The 24,664-nt window shown below is 45.9% G+C and overlaps 1 protein-coding gene across 6 annotated transcripts in view; it reads left to right on the top strand.

Moving 5' to 3' along the window:
• The first annotated feature begins 2,656 nt into the window (after nucleotides 1-2,656).
• tcf3b (transcription factor 3b) overlaps nucleotides 2,657-24,664 on the top strand; it is a 47,833-nt gene continuing 25,825 nt past the window's right edge. For 3 of the 6 annotated variants that reach the window (XM_061238449.1, XM_061238448.1, XM_061238447.1), the window contains exons 1-3: nucleotides 2,660-3,199; nucleotides 13,163-13,264; nucleotides 17,487-17,559. In XM_061238449.1, the coding sequence (XP_061094433.1) occupies nucleotides 13,190-13,264; nucleotides 17,487-17,559 (148 nt within the window). In that variant the 5' untranslated portion in view covers nucleotides 2,660-3,199; nucleotides 13,163-13,189. Of the gene's footprint in view, nucleotides 3,200-4,217; nucleotides 4,403-13,162; nucleotides 13,265-17,486; nucleotides 17,560-24,664 lie in introns of those variants that run through there. The other 3 variants (XM_061238445.1, XM_061238446.1, XM_061238450.1) reach the window with 3 other exon arrangements.

The following is a 24,664-nucleotide window of genomic DNA, read 5'->3' as shown; positions in this document are numbered from 1 at the left end:
CCTAGACACAGCCGAAGACAGGTTTTCGTTACCGTTGCCACCCACAAGATCTAGCCCGTGTGTCTAAATGGAAATCCCTAGCTCCCTGACTGAAACGGACCTGTGTGTATACGCGGCGTTCGCGTCTCCCAGGGTTCAAGGTTCAGCTGTAGGGTTATAGGTGGTAATAAGCAGTTTCTCTCCCTGTTGCGTTTCTGTTGGCGGTCCCCTTCCTCGCGGTGTCTCTCTCATGCCTGTGAGACCTTGGCTCAGTTTCTCTCGGACACCCTGTGGAGCCAAAGGCTCCCACTCACTGAATCACGGGGCATTATGCAATCCCTGAAAGCCACGACTGATCCTCCAGAGCCACTTACTTCTGAAACTTTCCCTCTATTACTGTAACCTGGCCTGCGTTATTGTACTCAAACAGAGCCTGGTCACGCATTGTTAACCTTTACGTGTATTACTGTAACAACAATTAAATAGAAAATAAGAAGACGCATACATTATTCTATACTCATCCTACGAAGTTAGGAACTAATGACTAATTTGCTTTGTGATGCCAGAAGTACATTTCAATGGCTGAATGGTTTTATTGGAAAAGGGCTCCTTTAAATATGGCAAAACCCCACAACAACAGTACAACTAAACAATGTGTTGACAGTATAACTCGTCGGCGTGTCTATTTTGGTGGTCAAAAGAAACAAATTAAAGAAAGGACAGAAATATAGACTTTTTTGCCTTTTGCCATTTGTGCTGGAGGGAGAGGGGGTAGTGCACGAAGAGATGACCACCCAAGGGCCTTATAGGTCAACCAGAGACCTCTCCGCTCCACAGGAGTAAGGGACCGACCTATAAAGTAAGACAGATCCAATCCTAATGTGTGTGTAACGGGTGTGAAAGAGAAAATGTAAAATGGACCAGGGCAAAAGCTTAGGAGGCAACCAGCAATATTTTATATTAGAAATTAGGTTGTGATATTGGATTAATCCAGGCAGGCTAACAAAGTATGAATCGGTTTGTAAGCCTCATACCTTCTTCAATAGAAGACATATAATGTTGTGCATTGTTAATAATAGACATAGCACCTTTTCCATTAGCAATAGAAGTGTCTGGGCTTACGCCGTGGGAAAACACACGATTTCCACGAATAAATGCACGTGATCGTGAAGTCAATTAAAGTAGCGCACATAAAGTAAGCTAAGATAACCACACAAACGTAATAAGTTCTACCAGATAATAAGCCGTGTTATCGTATAGATTACAAGTGCGAATGCCTCTCTGCATTCGCACTTGTGCAGTTTCCAATGACTGTTAAGACCGAACTGTTAAAATTGCTTTCAGCGTCTACATTCTCTCTTTTCTTCCCTACTTCCCCTTCTCCCAATGTTGCCGACGATCCTCCTCTCCCCTCCCCCACACACAATTCTGTTATGATCCCCCGCACTCTACGATCCCGCACCTCTCCCTCCTCCCCACCCTAGGTCTATGAATCAGTCACAGTGAGACCAGAAGCTATTTATTTTGTGTTTCACGTCAATTTCTAGAGTTAAAAAAAAGCAAGATGGGAGTTTACTGGATGCTTTCCGTAAACCACAGCACGCGCGCGAACACATACGCAAACGCAAACACACACACACACACACACACACCACAATATCTACTAAAGCAAAAGCGACCGAAAGTTGCTATGGCAACAATAGCACTATACATTGTTAGATTCTATACAATCCAAGGCTGACTGAACCTCAGAAATGTCTCAGTTCAGTAAACTGTGGGTAACTATGGACAAACGATTACTTAAACTATAACCTTTTGTGCCATGGTAGCCTGTAGGTCAAATGAGACATAGCCTAAGTTGTGAAATGTCGGCTTGGAGTACAAAGATTCATTCATAGCTTTAAAAATAATATTTTAACATGCTGAGAATCTGTATCTGTAATTGATTATTGTGTAGTTTTCCAATAAGTTGAAGCTACCATTTATACCACAGTACAAGTTTTAATAAACACCAAAAAAGTTTTTAGATGTAGTAAAAATAAAAAAGTTGTTGAAATAAATTCTTCGCATACAAAATACATACAAATACTTTATATGATCCTCTGCTCAGACTGTGACCTCGTTAGAATTTGAAGCTCTGCATCCGATGCCTTTTAGACAACAAAACGCAAAAATCACATGTGCTTGTCTAGCTAGGCGGCCTATATGATGCGTGTAGTTCGAACTATTAAAAGGAAAAAGTAATTCGGTTGGTGCGTATTTAAAAAAAGAGAAGCAAATGGTCGTCTTTTTACTGTTCCTGCTATGTTAAGGGTAACGGCATTCCTTAAATAAATGTTTCATACCTCACAAAATAGTAGGCAATGTTATGTTTATGTGCCCAACTTTCCTGTGTGCGAAAACCACCGTCCTAAGAGTGAAACGGGAGGGAATGTTAACCATAATATTACAATGATGTCAGACGTTCAGTGCTCAAGCCCCCTTCAGCCAGCCTCAATGAGCACACAGGGAGAGGGAGCATGGAGAAAGGGGCTGGTTTTGCGTTTAAACTCGATCGATTACTGGCTGTTTCATCTGCTAATCAAGATGCTGTGTCTTCTTATTGGCCGAGCCCCTGCGGGTTGATCATTCCATCTCGTGCTGCTCCCGCTTGTTGCAGCCAAGTTTGCTGTTGTTCGCTTCCGCTCACAGGCATAGTTCCCATGATCACATTTATTAATAAAATACAACTATTCTCAAAAGCCTTAAACTCGTCATGCTAAGCTTATGAGTAAATCGTACCTGTAATATTTTTCTGGTTTCTAGGACTTAAGTGACAACGTCCGAGCTTATTGTTGGGCGTTTGAAATTGGACACCGCTAGGATTGAGGTCCCTATTTCATGCGGAGGGATACGGTTTTGGTTGACAATGTGGATGGAGGTTGTTAAGATGTCTACTCGAAGGATGAAACGGTCTCAATTGTAGCAACAAAAAAAAGGAGACGCGAGAGTTGTAGAGTTTGGATGCGAAAAGGGAACCTAAATTTAATGACGTGGATTGCTGTACGAACCAACGTAAAATCAGAAGAAAGGAAGATATCGTGGCTCTGATACCCAGTGCTTTTGAAGAGGCGCTGTGGTGTGAAATTCTCTTGAAGTTTTATGTTATTTTTCCAACGGGGTTTCGTCTAGCTAGCTAGCTATCTTCACTGCTTGATGCTAGACATTTAAGAAGAAAAAGGTAATTCCACCAGTGCATGCATGTTTTATTTTGGGATGGAGGGTAAATGGCTCGTTAAAGTTGTACGGGGATACTTGTTTATTGTGAATGTTGAACTTTTCAAAAAATACAAACAAGCCAACAAAAAAACAAACCAAAAAAATAATAAGTTTTGGGAATGTGGGTTGTGTAAATGTGTATTTTATGTTTTTGTTTAGTTGGTTGTGTGTGGGTTTTGAGTGTATTTGTGTACGAGTGATGTCGTCCCCGCTGCAAGTCTTACCGTGGGGAAATCACTCCTTTGTTCAGTTCTTGACAAGTTTTAAAGTACCACCGAAGTTGACTTAACTGAATTTATGACTGGTTCCAGTGAGTGTAGTTGGCTAGATGGCAACCTTTAGTTTCAACCTGTTTATTAGGATGTACGGTAACATTGGCTTGTTAACTAACTCAAGATGAAGAAAGCATAGTCGAATTTGGGAATATGGGACACTGAATTGTCTTTTTCTCTGTCCCGTTTTTGGTGAAGGGCAAGTCCTATTCTGCCGGTTATTCAAATATTTCGTTGTGTGTGCGTCCGCTACTATTCGTGGTTAAAATGGTTGTGTTAGTGGTCACTAGTCCCAATTAGTAATGCTACAGTGTTTATTGCATATTTGCCACGGCATTCCTTGTTACAGCCCCCCCCCCCCCTCCACCCCCCAAAAAAGAGGAAAAAAGCATACCCCATCTTTATTGCAACCCCTTAACATAAGATTATGCGTATGTGAAGTTCTTCTTTGTCTTGAACACTTAAATGTGGTTATTTCGACATTTTATAGCCACAAAGCATGTAACTTGTTAAACTAACTTCGGCATATATTTAGCTTATCCTACACCTATTTTCCGAAAGGCCAGACTCTTTGTGTGCAGTGCATTGCCTATGAAAGTCGTTGACGACGTCCGCTGACATCAGAAATGGATCAGTAAAGTAGTTTTATCTGGAAGTGATGTAACTTGGCGTGTATGGAAGTATTAACCCAGTATCCGTTGGCGTGCAGCTGGACAACATATCTATAGTTATTGCCCTTGGGCATGGCCAATGGAGGTGAACTCGTTTACAGCTTGGAATAAATATTTACATGCTTTCGGTCTGGGTGTCTGACGAGGCAAAATAAAGAAGAACAAGGAAAAGTATTGCTTAAGGATATGAGATTGTGGCAGTGGGGGCAGAGAGACTTATTGGTATGAAATTTGTTCACGCATTTCGTGTTTTATTGACGTCGATAAGAGGTAGCCTACTTGTACCCCAGCTAAATATTCAGTTTCCTTTATATTGGGACAACTGTTGCACCTTGCAGTATAAAATGGAAACGTCAATGTATTTGGCTGTTATCGGTTGACTACTAGGGCGTATGGCGGTCTGTGTAGTGACAGTAAATATTTAATGGAAGATTATTACTGCTTGTGCGAATTGTGAAGTCGCGATATTCGGCCTTGGCGTTTGGGACTTGTCGAATAAGGCCAGGTATTAACGTTAGACAAGCCAATATTTGCTATTAATATTAAAAATATGTAGTATGTACTATTTGTTTGCACATCCTCACACGGTTTTGAAAATGTGGGACTGCAGTAGTAGTTGGTTGCTGTAACGTTAAGCGTATGTTTCGTTGGCTTCGAAGTATAGCGTTTTGAGTTATGAAACAAGTGTCTATATCCTTGGGACAGAGTAGCCTAACTTGTAACTGATAAAACGGCAATGTTCCCTACGCTTGGCAGAAACGGTAAGTTCTGTGTTTACAGCTCATGTTTTTTTGCTGTCTTCATGACTTGGCAAAGTTTAATCGAGATCTGTCCGCGTACCTTGGTTACAGCAGTGTGTTGACGGCATAAGTTGGGCTACATGTGTGTGCCATATTTTCACATGTAGGCCATTTTCCTTTGTAAAATGAAACGGATCAAGGAATAGTTTGTTTGAGAACATTTTATTGGCCATCTCTTGGCTTCCCCTACCATAGTTGAGTACTGTTCTAAAAAAAATATTTTGAAAACACAAATTTAACGGCCTGTGTGCATATCACACCCATTGTTTTTAAGTTATGTCCCCTTGTCCTATGCCACCTGTTTATGCAACCCACGTGGTCCTCTTAAATCGAATTAACATAATTTTATTTCCTTCTTTTTTCTTTTTTTTTTTTTTACTATGATGTTGTCAGTAAGGGCCACCGGCATCAAGCAGTGTGCTCATGCAGCAAAAAAAGAAAAAAGAAAAAAAAGATTGCTGGATTGAAGCAGAATTAGTATTGTTTCACACTGTTGACATGGCATTGTTGTTCTGGTGTAGAAGTTGTGGCGGAAGTGCTGGGGGTGTTGATTTTGATAGTATGCACTCAGCCCTTTGGCCGTGCAGAGCATGTAATCGCTGGCTTCGATACAGAACTACCTGCTAAAGCACACCACCTGTTGGAGCCCGAGTGCTTTTCCTCGCCGCACTTTGTTCGTGTCATTACCGCAGTATAAATTGCACGGTTTAATTTTGTATTAGTGCGGAGTAGGGGCCTGCTGCATACACGCAAATTGGACCTCTAGCAGCGCAAATTGTCAATACCCTGTCATTTCGGGGTTTTGCATGTAATCTGAGCAGATTTCCTGAAAGTGACATTTGTTTATTGAGTAATGACAGGTTTTTGCTAGAGCCGTTAGCACCCTGGGGTTAGAAGTTTCAAAGCTTTTTCAGAAACGGTGCTTAGCACTTGAAAACCTATTAGACTGCCGGCACAATGGCAGGAAACGGCCGGGCAATTGTAAATACATTAGATGGAGATTCTTAGCAAAAAATAGCCCAGGTATTGGAGATACTCAGAGCTTTGTTTGTTGAGAAGGTGCCATTAAGAACTTGGGCTGCCAAATTCGTGTGAATGGTTTAACTTCCTCCTCAACTGTTTGCAGAATGAAGTGTTTTTTTTTTTTCTTTTTTCTTATGGAAATGTGAATGATTGCAGCTCGACTTCATGCCTTGCTGTATGTGCGATTTCTCTTTCCCCTTTGGTGTCTCGTATGGTAATGCAGGTCTGATTTTTAATCCTTTTTAAATATAGCCTGACTCTGTGACGCATGAAGATGAAACTAACTTGCATAGGCAACAAAACTGTATGATTTGGATGAGCTGCGTTTCAGGTTTCTTGCAAAAGAAGCATATTTTCCATCTTTAGACCAGTTTAAAAAAAAAAAAAAAAAATTATATTAACTTGGGGGACTGACCACTCAGAATTTGGCAATCGACAGAACCTTGAATTTAATGTCATTTTTATTTAGTGGTGGCACTGTTGCAGTCGTGTACCCAATTGCTTGGCTTTAAATTGGCAGAATGTTGTTGAGTTTGCATTTCAGATGTGCGCACACACCTGGGACTCCGCATCTGTTTCCATATATTCCACTGCGGAATGTATTCCGTACCTCTCTTTGGTCTTGTCTTTGAGGCAGTCTGTGGCATCTTGCAGCTGTAAGTGCCTACTGCTTTAGCATGCCAAAGTGGAGGAGATCGTGTGTGTGTGTGTGTGTGTGTGTGTGTGTGTGTGTGTGTGTGTGTGTGTGTGTGTGTGTGTGTGTGCAAAAGTGAAAGCAACCTCACAGGAATGAGAACTGTGGTATTATAATGGACACTTGCGTTTTGTAGCTACACTATTTGTTGAAATGGGAAGTAATGTTATTTTTAGGAGGGAAAAAAAAGTGAATAATTTACATAAAAAAAGCTTTTGACTGACAGATTATTTCTTAAATAATTATTTTAAATTAAGAACTTGTCTTAACAGGCACGGAAAGCCACATATTAATTTGTGATGAAAAGGAACCAAATTCTCACTGGTCCGGGAAGTAGCATAGTGTGAACTGATGAGACCGTGTCTAGTTATATTTGAAAAGCACAATTTCTGATCCATACGTACAAACTGCTGGGAATTAGGCCTATACCTAACATGCCGATATTTCCTGCTAAATCTCTTGCTCTTGCCCACACTTGTCCTGCTTGCTATAGCTACCGTCTTCAACAACATTGAGCAGTTTGGCAAGTGTTGTGCCATGTAGGTGGGTCATGTACATTTGAATTCTTTATTTAGGTCCACATTTATAAAATGCATTATAAGGGCCCAACTATATTTCCGTTGTATCCTGTGATGTCCTTCACTTGAGTGGCAGAAAGCATACCAGTGGACAAAGTCGGCCTATAGTGGAGGAGAATGAGCAATATTTTGCTAGCTGCATTGCTTTCAGTTTAGCCAGCCCGATTAAGTGTAAACCCTCTGACCACGAGCCTGTGGACAAGGCCTAAGCACACACACCCACACACACACGCACACGCACGCAATTTCCCTGTTTTGTCCCTGATTCGGAACGCAGTTGCATTGTGTTGCTGTCCCATTGTTGCTACATCCGTAATCAGCGTTCGCCGGCCTGGGCCCCCGCGCACTCGGTCTGCGGAACGTATGAGGTCAGCCCGGCCAGTCCTTCCCCCCCCTCTGCACCGTCTGACTGCGCAGCCCGGGTGATGTCACGGCCGCGTTCGGGCCGGCCGATTGGCCGTTTCTGCATTTTTGGCCGGCGCTGTCATCGCGTGAACTCGGGATTTGTAGACCACCCCCCCCCCCCCCACCCCTCCTTCCCCGCCTCTGTTGTCAGCGTGTCTCAACTCGATGTGAAACCGGAGAGCGTTGATTCTCTTACATTACATTTTATTTAGCAGACGCTGTTATCCAAAGCAACATACGACGCTGTGGTATAGTCAAGGTCATAGATCACACAACCGAACACGTCAGATAAGGTACAATTCGTATACGATACGGTTGTAAGGCCATGGACATAAGGCCAGTACACAAGGTAGTTGGGCGACGTCTCTTAACTACCATACCAAGACATGAGTGCCATAACTCGCTCTGACAGAGGAGACCGGCTTTTATCCCTTTTTCAGGGCAGCCTGTAGCCTGTAACCTAGTGGCAAAGGCACATGACTGGGACCCAGAAGGTCTGTGGTTCAAACCCTGGTGTAGCCAGGAAAAGATGCACACCACTGTTACATTGCTCCTTGGGGGGGACTGTCCCCTGCTTAGTCTAATCAACTGTAAGTCTCTTTGGATAAAAGAGTCAGCTAAATAAGAAATTATTTATTATTATTAGTCTGCCTGTCTCTGTTCCCAAGTATGCAGATAAGGGCAATGGTTAGCACGCCTTGTGAACTAGCTGCCTTGGAGTTTGGGCTTTTTGCATAACTTGAATTTCAGTCTGTTGCATTTCTTTGGTAGGCGATTCAGCATGCATTATGGCATTCGTAACATAGCGTTCATAGCATGGCCCCCAGCGTTTGTTGAATTTGTATGTTAATATGAATATTAATCTGCTTCAGAATGTCTGTCCTCAGCTGCTTCGGTGATGGGCTCTGTCAGGGGTTAGAATTGGCCTATATTTTTATGAATAGTGGTGAGGGGCGGTGTTTGCTGGAGGCAAATGGTGGCCATAAGCATTTAGTAGGAGCAACTTGTCACTGTATGAATCCAAACTGTTGAATGAGGTTATAATTCTTTAGTAATGCAGTTACTATGACACTTGGGGCCGGTTTCACGGACACAGATTAAACCTAGTCCTAGACTAAATTCTCCCTACAAAACATAATTTTTACTCCAGGACTGAACTTAATCTGTGTGTGAAACCGGCCCTTAAACTTTGTTCTTCTGTCATAAAAAGCGAATCCTTCTGAGCGGAATGTCTGTCCTGATGATGGAAGGCATTTAAAGGTGTTCCAGTGCTGTTCATCCATCATTTCTTGCTTGCTACTCGTGTAGTCTGATATAAGCCCAGCTGAATGTCAAGTATTACAAGCATTTTCTCACACACCGTGAAACTTGTTTCGGGAAAGTCCTCAGCAAGTCGTCTACATCTGCTTTAACCCTCTCGAGCGTTCACCTGCGCAACTGTGGCTCTCTAAAAAAAAAAAAAATTATAAAATAAAATAAAATGGTAAAATTGTGCTTTTTGTAGTATAGTACAAAATTATAGCGCTTTTTTTTTTTTTTTTTTTTTAAATGCTTTTTTTCACGGCTAGCTTGCCGGCATGTGGCTCAGTAACCCGACACGCATCGCGGAGAGGGTGGACGGTGAAATAAAACCCGATTGGCCGTTGACTCATTCATTACTCATGGTGGGATAATGTGCCGGGACAAAGATGTCCCGGCGTAGAGAGCAGCACGTGCTGCACACACCCGTCTAAATAAAGCTGCACCTGAATGGAGATCCAGAGCGCTGCCCCGGTGGGGATGGGCGAGGAGGAGGAGGAGGAGGGAGGGAGGGAGGGGCTGTGATGGCCTTCCTCCCCCCCCTCAGGCTCCTGAGCTGTGGCTGGGGTTCAGGGGCACCTCGAGTGCTGGAGGAACCCACGCGCGTTCAGCGCGGTTCACTTCTGGGAAGTCCTGACAAGTGTGGATTGAGGGGGAAAAATTTCTGGGACCTTATTTATTTTTTTAAATATTTTTTGCCGTCTGGTCATGTTTTTGGGTGAAACTTCTTTTCAAACTGGATAATCTCTGGCTGTATGTAATTGGATGCAAGTGTGTACTGTACTTTAGCCCCAAAAGTATCTTCAAAGCCATGCTTCATTAAGAACATGGGTATTTTGGAGGCTCAATGGTACTGCCATGTAACCAATTATTTTAACCAAGTGACTAAGTCACGATGTAGCACAATATTAGATATTCCTTGCATGTTTTGAGAACTGTTCGAAATAATAGGGAAAAGCGTCACTCAATAATACAACCAAATAGAACAATGGCAAAAAGTTTGTTAAAGTGCTATATAATCTTGTTGGAATCATTTGACTTAATATCTTCCAAGTCAAGCAAAGTTACTACGTTAGTCCACAATGGCCAGGTTTATTTCTGAAAGTCCCCTTTCTCTGATCCCCCACACTGAAAATGGTCAGTGTTGAATCTACTCTGGTGTAAATGTTACTCCTTTCGAGTCCTATAACCTCTCGTAGAGTTAGAACGCCGTAAAACCTTTTGCAACAGGAGGCAGAGGGGTTTGTTCTGAATCCGAGAGCGTGCCTGTCTGTGAGAACCCTCACCTTCAACAAACAAGGTTATAAATCACCCGAGGGAGGGGCCGGGAGGGGAGCGCTGGGATTGAGCGGGGTCACGCCGGGGTCACGGAAGCCAGATACGCTCCTCTCATCAGCCAGTGACTGATCTGGCTTCGATTAACATCTCGCATTCCGTCGTCGTGGTGTTTTAAGCGCGAGTGTTTTTTAAATGCAGCCTCTTAATTTAATCATTTTTTTCCCCCCATAATTGCTCATCTCGAATAAGTGCTGTCCTTGACCTGACACTGCAGTTGGACGGAGTTTTATTAATCGGATTAATTGCCCTGAAATGAACAGTTTTACACCTTATTTAAACTGTTAACCATAGGCTGTGTGGTTTACGAGCCCGGTACAGTTTAGCTCGGTAGCGGTGCTTGTGTAATTAATAAATCTGGAAAACAAACAAAACATCACTATTAGATGCCTATATATATATATTTTTTTTTTCTTTTACCATCACTCATATCTTTTACCTGCTGCTTATCCACCTGATAGCGTGTTTCATACACAGAAACTTCCCAAAGACAGCCCGATTTGATGTTTCAATGGCTCGTTCTGATGTCTTTGCATTCTTCATATGTTCTCGACATCGGTACAGTACCAAGGTATGTGCTAAATGAGTTACACGTTAAATTGGGTTTTTATGGCACGCTGCAGGAATGTGTTCAGCTACGTGTGCCAATATGTAAATTTAGCATTAGCCTGTGTACATTTTAGTAGTAAATTATATAAATGAGGGATTAGGCTGTTAGGCCAAGTTTATATAAAGAGAATTGTTTCTTTTTATGGTTTTGTACGGTAAACAGTTTATACAGGTCTGTATACAGCGCTCATTTGAAATATTTACCAAGCATTAATAAAAGCATCAAACCGTCTTGATAATTAATCCCCGGTATATTTTGGAAAGATTAATGGCGCCCATAAACAGGATGGGTTTAAAAATATTCTAGCACATTACACAGTTTGCGGCAAATACGTTCTAATCCGGTCCACAGAAGTGGAAGCCAGAATGCATTAGCTGTTGCTAATTCTGGGGGCCTGCACGGGAGACTGTGACTTGGAGCCCGCTCAGAGGAAGCGGCACCTGACTGCGACCCTGGAACCACGACCGGCACCGCGCCTCAACCCGGCCGTTGGCGCAACATCGTTTTTGTTTGTGTTTTTTTATTTTTATTTTTTTCGTTATTTTTGTAACCTCCTAGCTCCGGATCAGTCGGCTCCTTTCTTTGCTTTGTCCAGCGCCGCGTTGGGAGTCGAAATGGAAGCATATGGTTTCGGAGCCAAATTGCGGCTTTAATCTTCCTCCGTCGGGTGCCCGCGGAGTCGTGCTGCGTGCGGGAACGGAGTGGGCAGCGATATTCCCGTGTGGAGGACGGGAACGCCTCCCATCGGCTGCCTCTGCTGCCCGAGCCTCGCGTTCCGCCGTGCCAGCATCGCCCGGGCCGACCAATCGCGGGAGGACGTTCGTTCTGCAGCTGATTGGTGCCGTTTCTCTAGATGGCATTCGGACGATGTTGGAAATCTTTCAGGAAAATGCTGATATGGACAAACCTGCGTGTTTTTCTTACTGCCACATGCTGTGACTTGCTTACTTAATACTTAACACCATCCAAATTGGGCTCTTCCAGATTAATTTAGTCTTGTTTATGTGGAGGTTTGAGAAGTGAAGGCTCCAGGATAGCTGATGGGTTATTGTTTTGAGAGCAAGCTTTTGGAATAGGGCCGTTTTAAGTGGAACTGATCTCGGTTGAGTTTTTGATCTCTTGTCTCACCCAGGTTGTCAGGGTTGTCAACCCTCCTGTTGGCCCAGGGTGTGTGGAGGATTTTGGGGGTCTTGGTAGTGTCGCCCATTTCTGGGGAATTCTTTTAGATACGGGAACATTGGTTCACTACATTGTAGGGGTTTTCCAACCTCAAATATTTCTCATAGAGGCAGATTTGGTATCACTGTGCTGAATGGATCCTCCCACTCAAAGTTTGAAGTATAAGAGGTTTTAATGTTTAACTTTATCAAGCACTTTTGCAGAATACTTTAACAGCTGTTTACAAGGCCATTATTTGACAGAGCATGTTTAAAATCAGCATTATGCTGCCAAATTGAGATGTTTTGTGGCAATAAAATATGCCAAACAAATATATTTCATTGAACACAAAGAGCCAGGAAATTTGGGGCTGGATTCCGGACGTTTCCTGAAGGCTGTTTATCAGTGGAATTAATTGGGGACATGGTGTTAGCTGTGTGGTCTGAACTGCAAGCCTGTCTGCATGTTGAAGTCATTCACCTGGCCTGAATTTCATCCCAGGAAGTGACCATCAGGGCTGTGTACTATGGTCAGTTAAGCCAGGTCACAAGTGGAAAGTGGTATTGGAAGGACGATGGCTAAATTCATCAAAGTTTCTCAGTGTACCTTTGTGTGTAGCTCAGTGTGTAGCTTTCACACACCTGGATGTGTGTGTGTGCGTGCCAGATTTGTGTTCAGGCATCGTCTAGTCATACTGGCTTGCTGAGGCTTGCCGTGTCTGTGTGTGTGAGTGTCAGATGTGTGTTCAGGCATCGTTTAGTCATCCCTGGCTTGCTGAGGCAGGCCGTATGTCTGTCAGACGTGTGTTCGGGCATCGTTTAATCATCCTGGCTTGCTGAGGCAGCCCCAGGTGTTTGGTAGAGTGGCCGTCCCCCGAGCTGAACTGAACTGAGCCCACCCGACTGGAGATTCACCATTTCCAGTCTATTTCAGATTTCACATTTCCTCTGCGTGTTTCTTTTGGAAGCGGCTTCCGTATCGCGGGTGAATGTTTGTCAGACGGCGGGGCGGTTCCAGTAACGGTCAGTATTATTGTAAAATGTGTGTTTTATTTATTTACATTTATTTTCTTTTCGGTAGGGCTGTTTGTTGGTGTGACTGAGTGGCATGACCGAGCAGCAGGGGAGAATGGCCGCAGTGGGAACAGACAAGGAACTCAACGACCTCCTGGATTTCAGTGCGGTGAGTGAGAGAGGGAGCGGGGGGGAGGGGGAGAGGGAGAGGGAGAGGGAGAGGGAGAGGGAGAGGGGGGGTAGAGGGGCGGGAGGCTCCAGTTTGAGGTGCTCCACTTGGGGAGAGGTAGGCAGAAGGGGGGGGGGCCTGGTCCATGTCGATGCATCACATCCCTGGGTATGTATTTTTTCGTACTCATTACCAGTGACGGTCGATTACCATTTGTCTCTTGAATTGACAGTTCTTTGGCTTTTCCCATGCTGATGGATGACACGGGGATTTTGCTTGCATGGTACCTCGTTTTTGTACAAGGGTGAAACAGGAAATAATCGAATGGCACAATTTGGTTTGTCTAGACTGAGATGAACTAAATAATCCAACCATGCTAAATTTCCTCACTGTTGGGTGATCCAGTACATTTTCAATGCGACCTGATATAAAATATATATATTGATGACGTTTTTTAAAATGCTGTTGGCCTCTTAAACGGTTTGGAAATTTAGCATGGCGAAATGTCTTCAATAGTCCTCATTGTTGGCTAGATTGTAGTGTGTTTAGGGTCGTCAGTGGTTAGATTGTATTGTGGATGCTGTTTTGTCCAATGAAATATTCTGGTGAGGTGGATATTCTTTCATATGTGGACCGACATTACAGATACGTAGGTCAATAGCTACATTTGTATGGGCAATTTCTGCATTGCTTGCATACAGTTAGGTCCAGAATTATTGGCACCCTTGATGGATATGCATAAAAAGAAAATACTGTATACTAAAAAAATAATACCGTTATTGACTAACTGTATTCTCCAACATTTCTCAAGTAGTGTGCTTTATTAATGATTCGGTGGAATCTGCCAAAGTCTTACATTTTTTTCAAGATCATTGATCTCCTTGGGCTTGTTCTGATGGACCCCCCTCTTCCGTTCAGACCCCATTTTTCTGATTTAAGTCTGGAGACTGAGATGGCAGAACATGGATGTTTTCACTTGACCATTTCTGTGTGGATTTTGATGCATGTTTGGAGTCATTTCCCTGTCATTTCTCAGCTTCCTAGCAGTGGCAACCAGATTTCCGGCTAAAATGTCACGGTGCTTTATTGAACTCATTATGCCATTGATCTTAAATAGAGTCCCTGGACCATTGGCAGCAAAATGCCCCCAAATCATCAATGACCCTCCTCCATATTTGGAATGAGGTGCTTCTCCTTGCTTGCGTTCCTCTTTTACCTGTCAATGGTGTGTGTGACCAAAGTGTTCAGTGTTGCTCTCATTTGCCAATATTTCTGGAGCTGACTATTTAATTAATTAAAGGTTTGCATACAGCTACACATTATACACCGTAAAATAATCCATCCATCCATCAATCCGTTCTCTAATCTGCTAATTCCTGGTCAGGATCACATGGACTGGAGCCTATCCCAGCATACATTGGGTGAGAGGCAGGAATCCATCACAGGGTGCACACATTCATACCCCTAGGGGCAATTTAGAGTCTCCAGTTAGCCTGGCCTACATGTCTTTGGACTGGGAGCAAACCGGTGTACCCGCAGGAAACCCACACAGGGAGAACATACCATCTGCACCACCACCGCCGTCCTAGTAAATGGTATAAAATATAACATATATAACATTATATGTTATTTATTAATGAATGTACACCGTATGCAATTGGTTAAGCTTATTCTCTTTCTATTCCACTGGCCACTGGTGGGATACCCGTGGTTCTACAGTAGCCAGTATTTGTGGTCTGTACAGGAATGGTTATTTCTGGTATGGGCTAACGCTTGCCTTTGTGTGATTGACATATTTCGGGAGATTATTTTTCCATCTCAAATGGCGGCTTATGACGTACAGAGAGGCCGCACAATAAAAGCACAGGAAGATGTCGTCACATGTTGATATACGAGTCACTGCTGATGGAGACCAGTGACAGCTGGCCCCAGTTTATAAGCTGGGAGAACTCTTTTATGGGCTAACCAGTGACTTCAGCTGTAGCCAGTGGGTCTGATGTAAGGATCTGGGGGGTTGGGGTTGGGTGCGTGGGGTTGTTTTGGTGGGGTTTTAGATGGAGAGGAATTTTTTTTTTTTTTTAACAAGGGCATATGCTAGTCACTGGTTTTTATAGAAAGTGTCTGTTCCAAAACTAAACCGGAAAATGGTCTTTGACGTAGACGGAAAGATGGTTAGATGGATAGATGTACTTTATCGAACCCCGTGGGGTAATTTGTCCTCTGTATTTGACCCATCCTTGCTGCTTCAGAGGAACGGGCTGCCACAGCGCAGTGCCTGGGGACCAGCTCCAGTTCTGAGGCCAGTGCCTTGGTCAAGGGCAACGGCAGGAGTAAACCTAACCTGACATACATGCTTGACAAATTTGTTTGAATTGGAACGATTCTGTATTTCTCCATCTTCGTTTATAAAAGAGAGAAAGAAAAAGAAACTGAACCACTGGTTGTATTTGACATGCGGTAATTCATATTGGAAGCTTAAAGGCTTGCGGTTCTCTATTACAGGAGTCTCTTTGCATCCCTTTAGCCCAAGGATGTGTAACCCTTGTCCTAGAGAGCAACAAGCTGGGTTCAGTTTTCACCTTAACCATTTGAAGAGTAGGCTTTCTGGAAAAAAATGTTCTCCCTTTTCAAAATTCTTTTCCATATTCCAGTCCGTATTCTAGATCTCCGTTGCTTTCAATTACCGGTAGTGATTGTTACATCAGCATTAGAATGTTCAGTTGGGAACGGTCTAATCACATTTGTGACCTCACACCTTAACGGGTGAAGTCTACTTGTGCGTTTGGGGAACGTCGCTGGGCTGACTCAACAGGGCTCTGCAGTGAGCCTGGTGTAGGCCTTGTAGGGGATGACGGCTCACAATGCAAGGCTAATGCCTCAAAGCCCCAGCCATGAGCCTGGGATTTATTGAAGAGCCAGGGCCCGACCTAATTGATTGTAATGGAAAATTGCTGTCTTTGGAGGGCGTGCGTAGACGCAAAACCGCGAATCCTAATTAAGAAAATGTTCTTGTCATCAAACTTGCCAGCCCAAATGAATTATGATTTCGCAACTAATTAGAACTCACAAGTATTAAATCTGCCTGTATATTTGATACCCCAAAAGTGTTTACTCAGTAATTACTGAGAGCTGAGTTATTGCACTGGAACCTTAAGGCCTGCCAGTGTATAGCTATGGTATTCACATGGTATAGCCTCCTACATCAGACCTGATGAACATGGTTGCAGGACGGAAATGGTGAAAGGACTTTTTGAGGAAACCTTTGTTTTTGTGGATTTTCTAGATGAATCATAGACAAAGCGGATGCATGGTATTATGCTAATTGTTTTCAGTTTATATTGTTATGCTATGTGACCAGGGCATCTGTTTCATATGTTATAATCTGTGTAATATGTAATGTAATCCCATTTGCGATAGACCTCTTAAGGTGGTATGACACAAAAATATCATAAAATTCATTCAGTTCATTCACGGCACATGCCAGTTTTGTTAAATGGCACCACTGTGCCTTTTTTTTCTTCTTTTTTTTTTTACCCTGTCCAGGGAGAGCATTTTATTTTATTAGTTTATTTAATAGGGACAATAGGCTTTGATGATATAATTGTAAATGTGACTGGGTTAGCCAGACAGGCTAGTTTCCATCTGTAGAGCCTGGCCAGGCAGTTAAAAACACTACAAAAACACGGGGACTCAAATGCATGACCAATATGTATGCGTGGACAGACTGTACCCGCACCTAAGCAATTCAGCATTCAAAAGATACAAGATGGAGAAGAGACTGATAACCGACAAGCAACGCTCAAAGGCCGAAAAGGGTTATTTTGGTGTGAAGGGTTTTCTCTGTTTTGTGGAGGTGCTCTTGAATTCAGCGGAGGGCCAGTGCGTACCTGGAGGAAACCCTGAATACTGAGGTTTAACTGGTCTGTGTAACTCGTCTGTTCTAATCACTCTCCTGGCACCGAGGACTGAGCAGGGCTGTCGTGAAGCAGTTTTTCGGTGGATACGCGTTCTCGCGCCGCGTCAGAACCTACCCACGGTCCCGATCCCCTGACGTCTGCCTAGCAACTGCAGATTGAGCAGGAATGTCTATTTGTTGTTGTTCCTCCCCTAACCGACCAATCGGAATGCGGCGTTGGGAGAAAAATAAACTGTCCGACTCTCTGCGGGGTGTGTTGGCGTGTCTGCTAACAGGCTTGTGTTGTCCTCTTCCTGTGTCCTGTAGATGTTCGCACCACCTGTGGCCAATGGGAAGAACAGACCAACAACACTCGCCAGCAGTCAGTTCGGAGGGTCAGGTAGGCATCCTCTGATTGTGCTTTTTTTTTCTTTTCATTTTTTTTTTTCTCTCCAGGGTTTTTCAGTGCATCTCCTTCCCCATTCCACAGTTTTAGTATCGGCGGGTATATCACAAAGCAGGTTTTACAGAGTTAGCTGGATAAGTCCGCCAAGTAAAACCCGGAACAGCCGTTTTTATATCAGTCCATGTTCCGGTTTTTTGAAGGCTTCCGGGTTTTACTCCGAGCGTATCCAGCCTACTCCCCAACTCTGCGTTGCGATATGCCCCCCAGCCCTCTCTGTCCTGTTTTCCTTCTCGGCTATTTTTTTTGTTGTTTTAAGTGTTGAAACGGGGACCTGCCCACTTCTGCTTTCGATCACTTTGATGGTGGTTGAAGAGGGCCGCCTCCGACCCTGTGCTGGCGTGGGCCGCATGTGGGCCGTCGTGCGGACTTGTTTAACGGCACGGCTGCGATGCGAAACGCCCCGTTCCACGCTGACGGAGCGCAGAAAAGTGGCGCGGCTGGGACCGAACCTCCAGCCCCACAGAGAAGGTCCACGGCTGGGCCACAACCTCCAGCCCCACAGAGAAGGTCCACGGCTGGGATCGAACCTCCAGTCCCACACAGGGCCACTCCACGGCCTGCGTCACATGTCTCGCCTTGTTTAGTTTTTTTTTTTTTTTTTTTCCATTACAAAACTTTTGTCCTTTTATTCACAAACACCCAATGTTCCTTATTCATTGTTTGTCGTGACCCCTTTCTGAGCTGTGCGCCTCTAAACAAAGGGAAAGGCTGTAAAAGTGGGTTGTGAAATTGTTGTGTGGACCCCCCTCCCCTCCCCTCCTCCTCCTCCTCCTCGCGGCTGGCTTGTTTTCCATCCTCCGCTCGCTGCGTGGTGTTTCTCAGCGCCCGGCCCAGAATGCTTTGCAGTTCCGCTGGCTTTGATCATGCCTTCACCCTCCCTGTGCGCACTGAAGTCCGGGGCAGGCTGTGTGCGCCCCCCCCCCCCAACACGCACACACACACACACACACACACGCTCGCACGCACACACACACTTTTTATGCTTCCAAGATGGTGTAGCCCAGCGAAGGCTGGAGGCGCTCACAGTGCCTTTGAACATTCTGTATGGGGCTGCATTGCATCACACTGACTGGAACTCTGGAATTCTGTTCCGAAAAGAAGGGTGCGGGGCGGCGAGGGGGGGGGGTGTTACGGAGGGAGGGACCCGGCGGTGGGGACTCGAGTTCCCCGCTGAAGGTTTAACGAGACTAACGCCAGGGCTGGTGTCGATTACCTCAGGCGAAGATGGGAAATGATAGGGAAGGCCTCGCCGCCCCGGTCGTTATGTCGCAACTTTTGACGGATTTTATGGGAACGCTCGTTGTTTTCGTCCGTCATACGGAGGGGTGGGGTGGGGGGGCGGACCTTTGGTTCGCTCTAAGATATTGTCCAGGGCATAGATTGGCGGTCGCCAGATAGGTCGAACCGTAAGGATGTTTTGCCGCTAATACGGTGCGTTTGGAGCGGCGTGTGACATATGAGCGGTGTGTACGCTGTGCGCTGTGTGTCAGCTACGAGCGGGGTGTGTACGCTGTGCGCAGTGTGTCATCTGCGCTTCTGCTGAGACGTTGTCGAGCCGCTGTCCATAACGGTCCGCTACACGCTATTGACGTTCGCGGGCTGCGACTCGGGCAGATGTTTATAATGCTTAATGAAGCGTGACCGAACGTGCCTTCAGTTGCCGAACACGACGTCGCGTCAGGCTACGCCTGGACGGTCTGCCGGAATCTCTGCAGTCAGGTACGGGTGTGCTGCCCTGTGTAGGCTGCCGCTGGCTGACTCTCGTATCGGATTTCTCGCCGAGAATTCGGCCATTGTGAACATGGCTTACACCGTGGTGAGATTTCTCACTGATAATTCAGCCATTGTGAATGTGAACGTGACTTTTTTTAAATCTTTAAACAAAATTTTTTTAATGACTTTTGACCTTTCTTTTTTGCCATCTTGGCAGTGAAAGGTTCAAACAAAAGTGTAAATTTCAATCATCTGGATTTTATATTGATGAGAGCAGTCAAGTCATTCTAAATCCTTGCTTCTGAAAATGGTCCTAACACACTACTGTAGCTCGCAGGGTTTTTAAAACCTTGCGTACTTCTTGGATCGTGGGAGCCAGATAAGGAAGTTCATTTTTTCAGGTCACTTGTCCAGTAATGTCAAGACGTGCTTTGTTCCAAAATACTTGTTGCGCAGTGCCAAAGCTGTGCTGTACCGGGTATGAAATTTGTTTCTCTTAAAAAATAATATTGGACAAAGTTGTTTTACAAGGTGTAAGCCGTGTCTTATGTTTATGGCAGAAAAATAGTTGTGTTTTGTAACTTTTCTCAGCCTCCTGTAAAACGGAGAGGCACCGGCCCAAGCTGGTTCACTCGGCTAGGGCTTCAGTTGAAAAAAAAACCTAATTGTTACCGTTCAAATCTTAATCTTAGGTCCCTGTTGAATTTCTGGTTAGTATTGTCTTTAAAGTTTAAGCATTGATTTATGATCTTTACTTAATTTTTTTCCGAAACCTTGTTTTTTTGCTGTCAGTGTGTGATTTATATCTCTTGGAAAGAGAGGTTCACTTGTGTGAGCATGAAACAGCCAGTGTGTGTGTGTGTGTGTGTGTGTGTGTGTGAGAATACAGCAAGGGAGTTTTTAGAACTTTTGTTACTTCCAAACTAGTCTCTAAAATGGAGGTTACAGAGGTAGGACTGAGTATGTGAGCTTTCTACCCCTTTGTGCCCCCCCCCCCCTCAATTTTCCTCCCTGGTGAAATAGAGACTTTCTCATAGCTGCTCCCCCCCCCCCCCCCTCCCACCCCCAGAGTGAGAGAACCCACCCCAAAGAGGGAACAAAGGCTGAAAATGGCTTATGGACTTTAAACGATTCCCCCACCCCTAAAGTGCTAAACACTCCTCCCCCAACACACAGCTCCGCTCCCCCCCCCCCCCCTTCTGCTGACCCTCAGGAAATGGCCTCAAAGGGGCGAAACAAAGCCCCCCCCCCTCCCCCGGCCCGAAGCGGGGAGCCCTGTCTGCGGGACGGAGGAGGAGGGAGGGAGGGGGGAGAACGGGGTCCTCCAGGCGTCCCCCTGCTCACCTCTGCAGCTGCTGCCGCCCCTCTGTGGGCCGGGGGGGGGGCAGGGGGGCGGGCGTCAGGACCAGGCCTGGGAAACCCACCCCCCCCCCCTCATTACCCCCATCACCCCCATCACCACCCCCACCTCCACCACCTTCTTCTGAGGCTGTCATCACCTGCTCCTTTCTCACCTTAACACCCCCACCCACCCGTCCCCGGTTTTTTGAGGGACCTCTTTCAGGAGAACAATCAGGAACGCGTCGCTCCCCTCTCTCACGCTGAGAGATGAGAGGGTTTCGAACTTGCCAGCTAGCCCAGGTACACACAGGCCCCCTTTTTAAAAGGTACTTCGTCTTTTTTTTTTTGTTGTCTTTCTTTCTTAAACATAAGCTACCGATTGGCTGAAGTGGGAGTTGGGGATGGTCCTTACAAAGGAAGACGGTTACTCCCCCCCCCCCCCCCCCCCCCCCCCCCCTTCTCCCGACCCCCCCCACCCCGACATCTGACTGCTGGTCCTGCAGCGGGGACACTGGAGCCTTCTCGGTGCCGCAGACAAAGAGGCTAACCTTACCCGGCAGCTGGGGTCCCGCACGCGGGCGCACGCTCCCGGACCTCCATTGTTGGCGGAAGCTCGGGTTTCACGCCGAGACGTTGCTCACGTGTTCTTTTTGCGTGTCGGAGGGTTTTTTTTTTGGTTTTTTTTTTTGCCCTCTTAAAATTGAAATGCAATTAAATTTCACTTTGTTCCACACTTCCGAGCGGTGTTTTCTTGGCGGTTAAAGGTCGGCACGAATTAATCGACTTCCTCTCTTTATCCTGTGTTTTTTCTTTTTTCTTTTTTTATTTCTATTATTATAGCGGGTCTAACCGTAACCCCCCCCCACAGTAACCTGTAACCTCTTTTCCCACCCCCCACCCACACAGTTTCATTTACCGAAAGCCTGAAAGTGAGATTTCTGTGCGATGCGTCTCAGCTGAGGTCAGTACTGTAGGGGAAGAGGAGGAGCTTCCACGAAGTTTCTGTACCGTTCCGGACCCATTTCATTTCTCCTGGCCACATCTGTCTCTCGGTGGTTTATACCTCCGTCCCGCGTGTGAACCCAGTGAATCAGACACCTCCAGCCCGTGTTTTACGGCCGGGAGAGGCGACGCTGACACGCACCCCGGCGCGCTGCGCTCTTTAATTCCCGCGTGTCTGTCCCGTCTTCCCCAGGTTTATTACGCGCGTCTCTGCCGGTGCCCCGCGGGCAGTGACTCAGACTGTGACTTGCCGCGCGGTATCTGTACCTCTGTGTAATTATAGACTTGGGCTGTTCGTGGAGCTCAGAGCAGCGGCGACTGGGTCCTGACTCACGCACTTGGCAGGGGAACGCTGTGACGCCCCCCCCCCCCTCCTCTTCTGTCTCTCTCATTCCCTCCCTCTCGCTCTCTCTCCCCCCTCCTCTTCTGTCTCTCTCATTCCCTCCCTCTCGCTCTCTCTCATTTCCCCTCTCGCTCTCTCATTCCCCCCTCTCTCTCTCGCTCTCTTCATCCCCCCCTCTCTCGCTCTCTCTCATTCCCCCCCTCTCTCGCTCTCTCATTCCCCCCCTCCTCGCTCTCTCATCCCCTCTCCTCCTCTCGTTCACTCTTATTCCGTCCCTCTCTCGTTCACCTCTTATTCCGTCCCTCTCTCGTTCACTTCATTCCCCTCTCTCACTCTCTCATTCCCCCTCTCTCACTCTCTCATTCCCCTCTCTCACTCTCTTATTCCCCCTCTCTCGCTCTCTTATTCCTCTCTCATTCCTTTCTCTCTTATTCCCTCTCTCATTTCTCCTCTCCTTCCCTTTCTCTCTTGCTCTCTATTCCCCCTCTCTCATTCCCTTTCTCTCTTATTCCCTCTCTCATCCCCCCCCTCTCTCTCTCATTCCCCCCCCTCCTCCCTCCTCCCTCTCCCCTCTCCCCTCTCCCCCTCCCTCCCTCCCTGACCCAGGGGGCTTAACGGCCCAGCCACAGGGTCTCTTCCTGATCAGTGTCGCATTCTGATCACCTGAGTAATTATCGCTCAGAAAGACCGCCTCGGCAAGGCAAACCGGCGGTTCTCTCCCCCCCTCTCCCTCTCCGAATCTGAGCAGTTGTTCACTCCTAGCGAAGAGTCCGGAGCTTTATTTTTATAAAAACCCTGACCTTGTTTGAGCGCCGTAGTGAAAGATAACCTTCCCGGGGAAGGGCACGGTCTCCTCTCTTCTCCTCGGACTTTGGGAAAGTTCTCTCTCTGGCGCGGAGGACTGGAGGATGATGTAGAGCGGTTATTTCACGTCTGGCGGGACGCCGCGGTTTCTCGTGCGCTCTGCGCACTCGCTGAGTTGCGACCGTGTTTAAAGACGCGGGTAAGGGGGTGGGGAGGTTAAGGAGGGAACACCTGTGGGTGACCGTCCGTCGTCTCCCCCCCCCCCCCCCGTGAGAGAGAGCCAGAATCTCCATCGTCTGGAGGGGTGGTAATCTAGGCTGAAGGGTGCGTAAAGTGACCTGTGAACCCCAACATAGCTCAGGTTTTGCCCAGGTATAGCCTGTCTGCCAGGCCTGGGCAAAGACAATCCTTTTGTTTCGGATTCAAATACTTTCTGTTGGTCTCGCCTGGTACAATTAGGCTGCCGGGAGGACCAGACGGTGGTCGTCGGTTCCTATACACCGAACAAGCTCAGAAAAGCGTAGGAAGGTATTTGAATCCCCAACAAATATGTATTTGGTCTGATGATTACTTTAACCTTTCAGCCAAATGTTGCTGGGTTTTCACCAGGACGTCTAGACCGCGTTTCACCCCCTTTTTGCCCAGAAAATGTGGGTGTAGCTCGGTTATCGCATGCCAGCTCACGGTCTTTGGGAACTGATTTTTTTAAATGAGGAAATGTCGAGAAACCGAATATGAAAAAAGCAACTGAAAATGGATGGATTTTTGGTTTGTTTTTTATAGCAGGTGGTGTTGTATCGGGAGAGCTCTGCAAGGGTTTCAGATGAAACCAAGTTAGAGTGTTACTTAGAGTGTGGCTCACACAGCCTTTTCTTCAATATTTGTAGCTATTCAACACACCTTACCCAGTGTTTCTTCTATCTAATGTACTTGTATCATAACATTAAAGATTTGTAATGTTTTTTTTTACCGCTATTATGTATGTATGTATGCATGTACGCAGACATGCTTTTATAAAACGCATCCTCGGGGATGGGTTCCTACACTCCCTCCGTTGAAAAACGTAATCTGCAGAATAATTTCAGGATAATGGATGTCTGAAATGAAATATGCAGTTCATTACCTTTACTGTTGTAGGCGTTTGTGTTGAAGAGCATCTCTTTTGTTTTGGGAACACAAGCTAATTTCAGATCCTTTTGTGGTTCTCTAAACTACTTCAGGCTATTCTAACCGCCGCGCCGAGTGAAGAATGATTGACTCATCTCTTCCCCTCTTGTCTATTGAAGCGAATTACTTATGCAGATCGCATTGTTACTCATTCTATTACAAAAAAAAAAAAAAGGCTGTTCTCCATCACAGGAACGGGTAAATAGACCCCCCCCCCCCCCCCCCCCCCCCCAATCCCTTCTCAAAGACGTGGATGGTTTACGCTTGGTGAGCCAAGCTGGATTCTGTTAAACTGGATGGAATGTGGGCGCGTCTGAATTCGTATCCGTTTCGGAGTTCCGCGGGCCAGAAAACGCAGCAGCGGAGCTCTGTCGGTGTGGCGTGCGAGCGGATTAGAAACGTCGACGTTTCTTTCGAGAGTTAAGTGCCGCTCGGGCGCGCAAGGTCGAGGTGCGTAGCGTGCGTGCGTGTCGCGGCGGGCGAAACGGAGTTCCTGTTCGCCCCGCACGTGTCCAGGCAAACGCACACGTGACCGGCGGACTTCAAAGCCGGCGGCGGCGGAAGGAAGCTGAGATTTCTCTGCTGGTGGAAGTTCCATAGCTTCTAGATGGATGAATATAAGGCTGGTTATACTTAAACTTCCAAGTACTTTCTTCTCAGTTCATATGT

This window comes from Conger conger, chromosome 4 (assembly GCF_963514075.1).
Source record: "Conger conger chromosome 4, fConCon1.1, whole genome shotgun sequence".
In the NCBI taxonomy this organism is placed as follows: domain Eukaryota; kingdom Metazoa; phylum Chordata; class Actinopteri; order Anguilliformes; family Congridae; genus Conger; species Conger conger.
The sequence above is the reverse complement of the archived record's forward strand: the minus strand, read 5'-3'. Positions and strand labels throughout refer to the sequence as shown.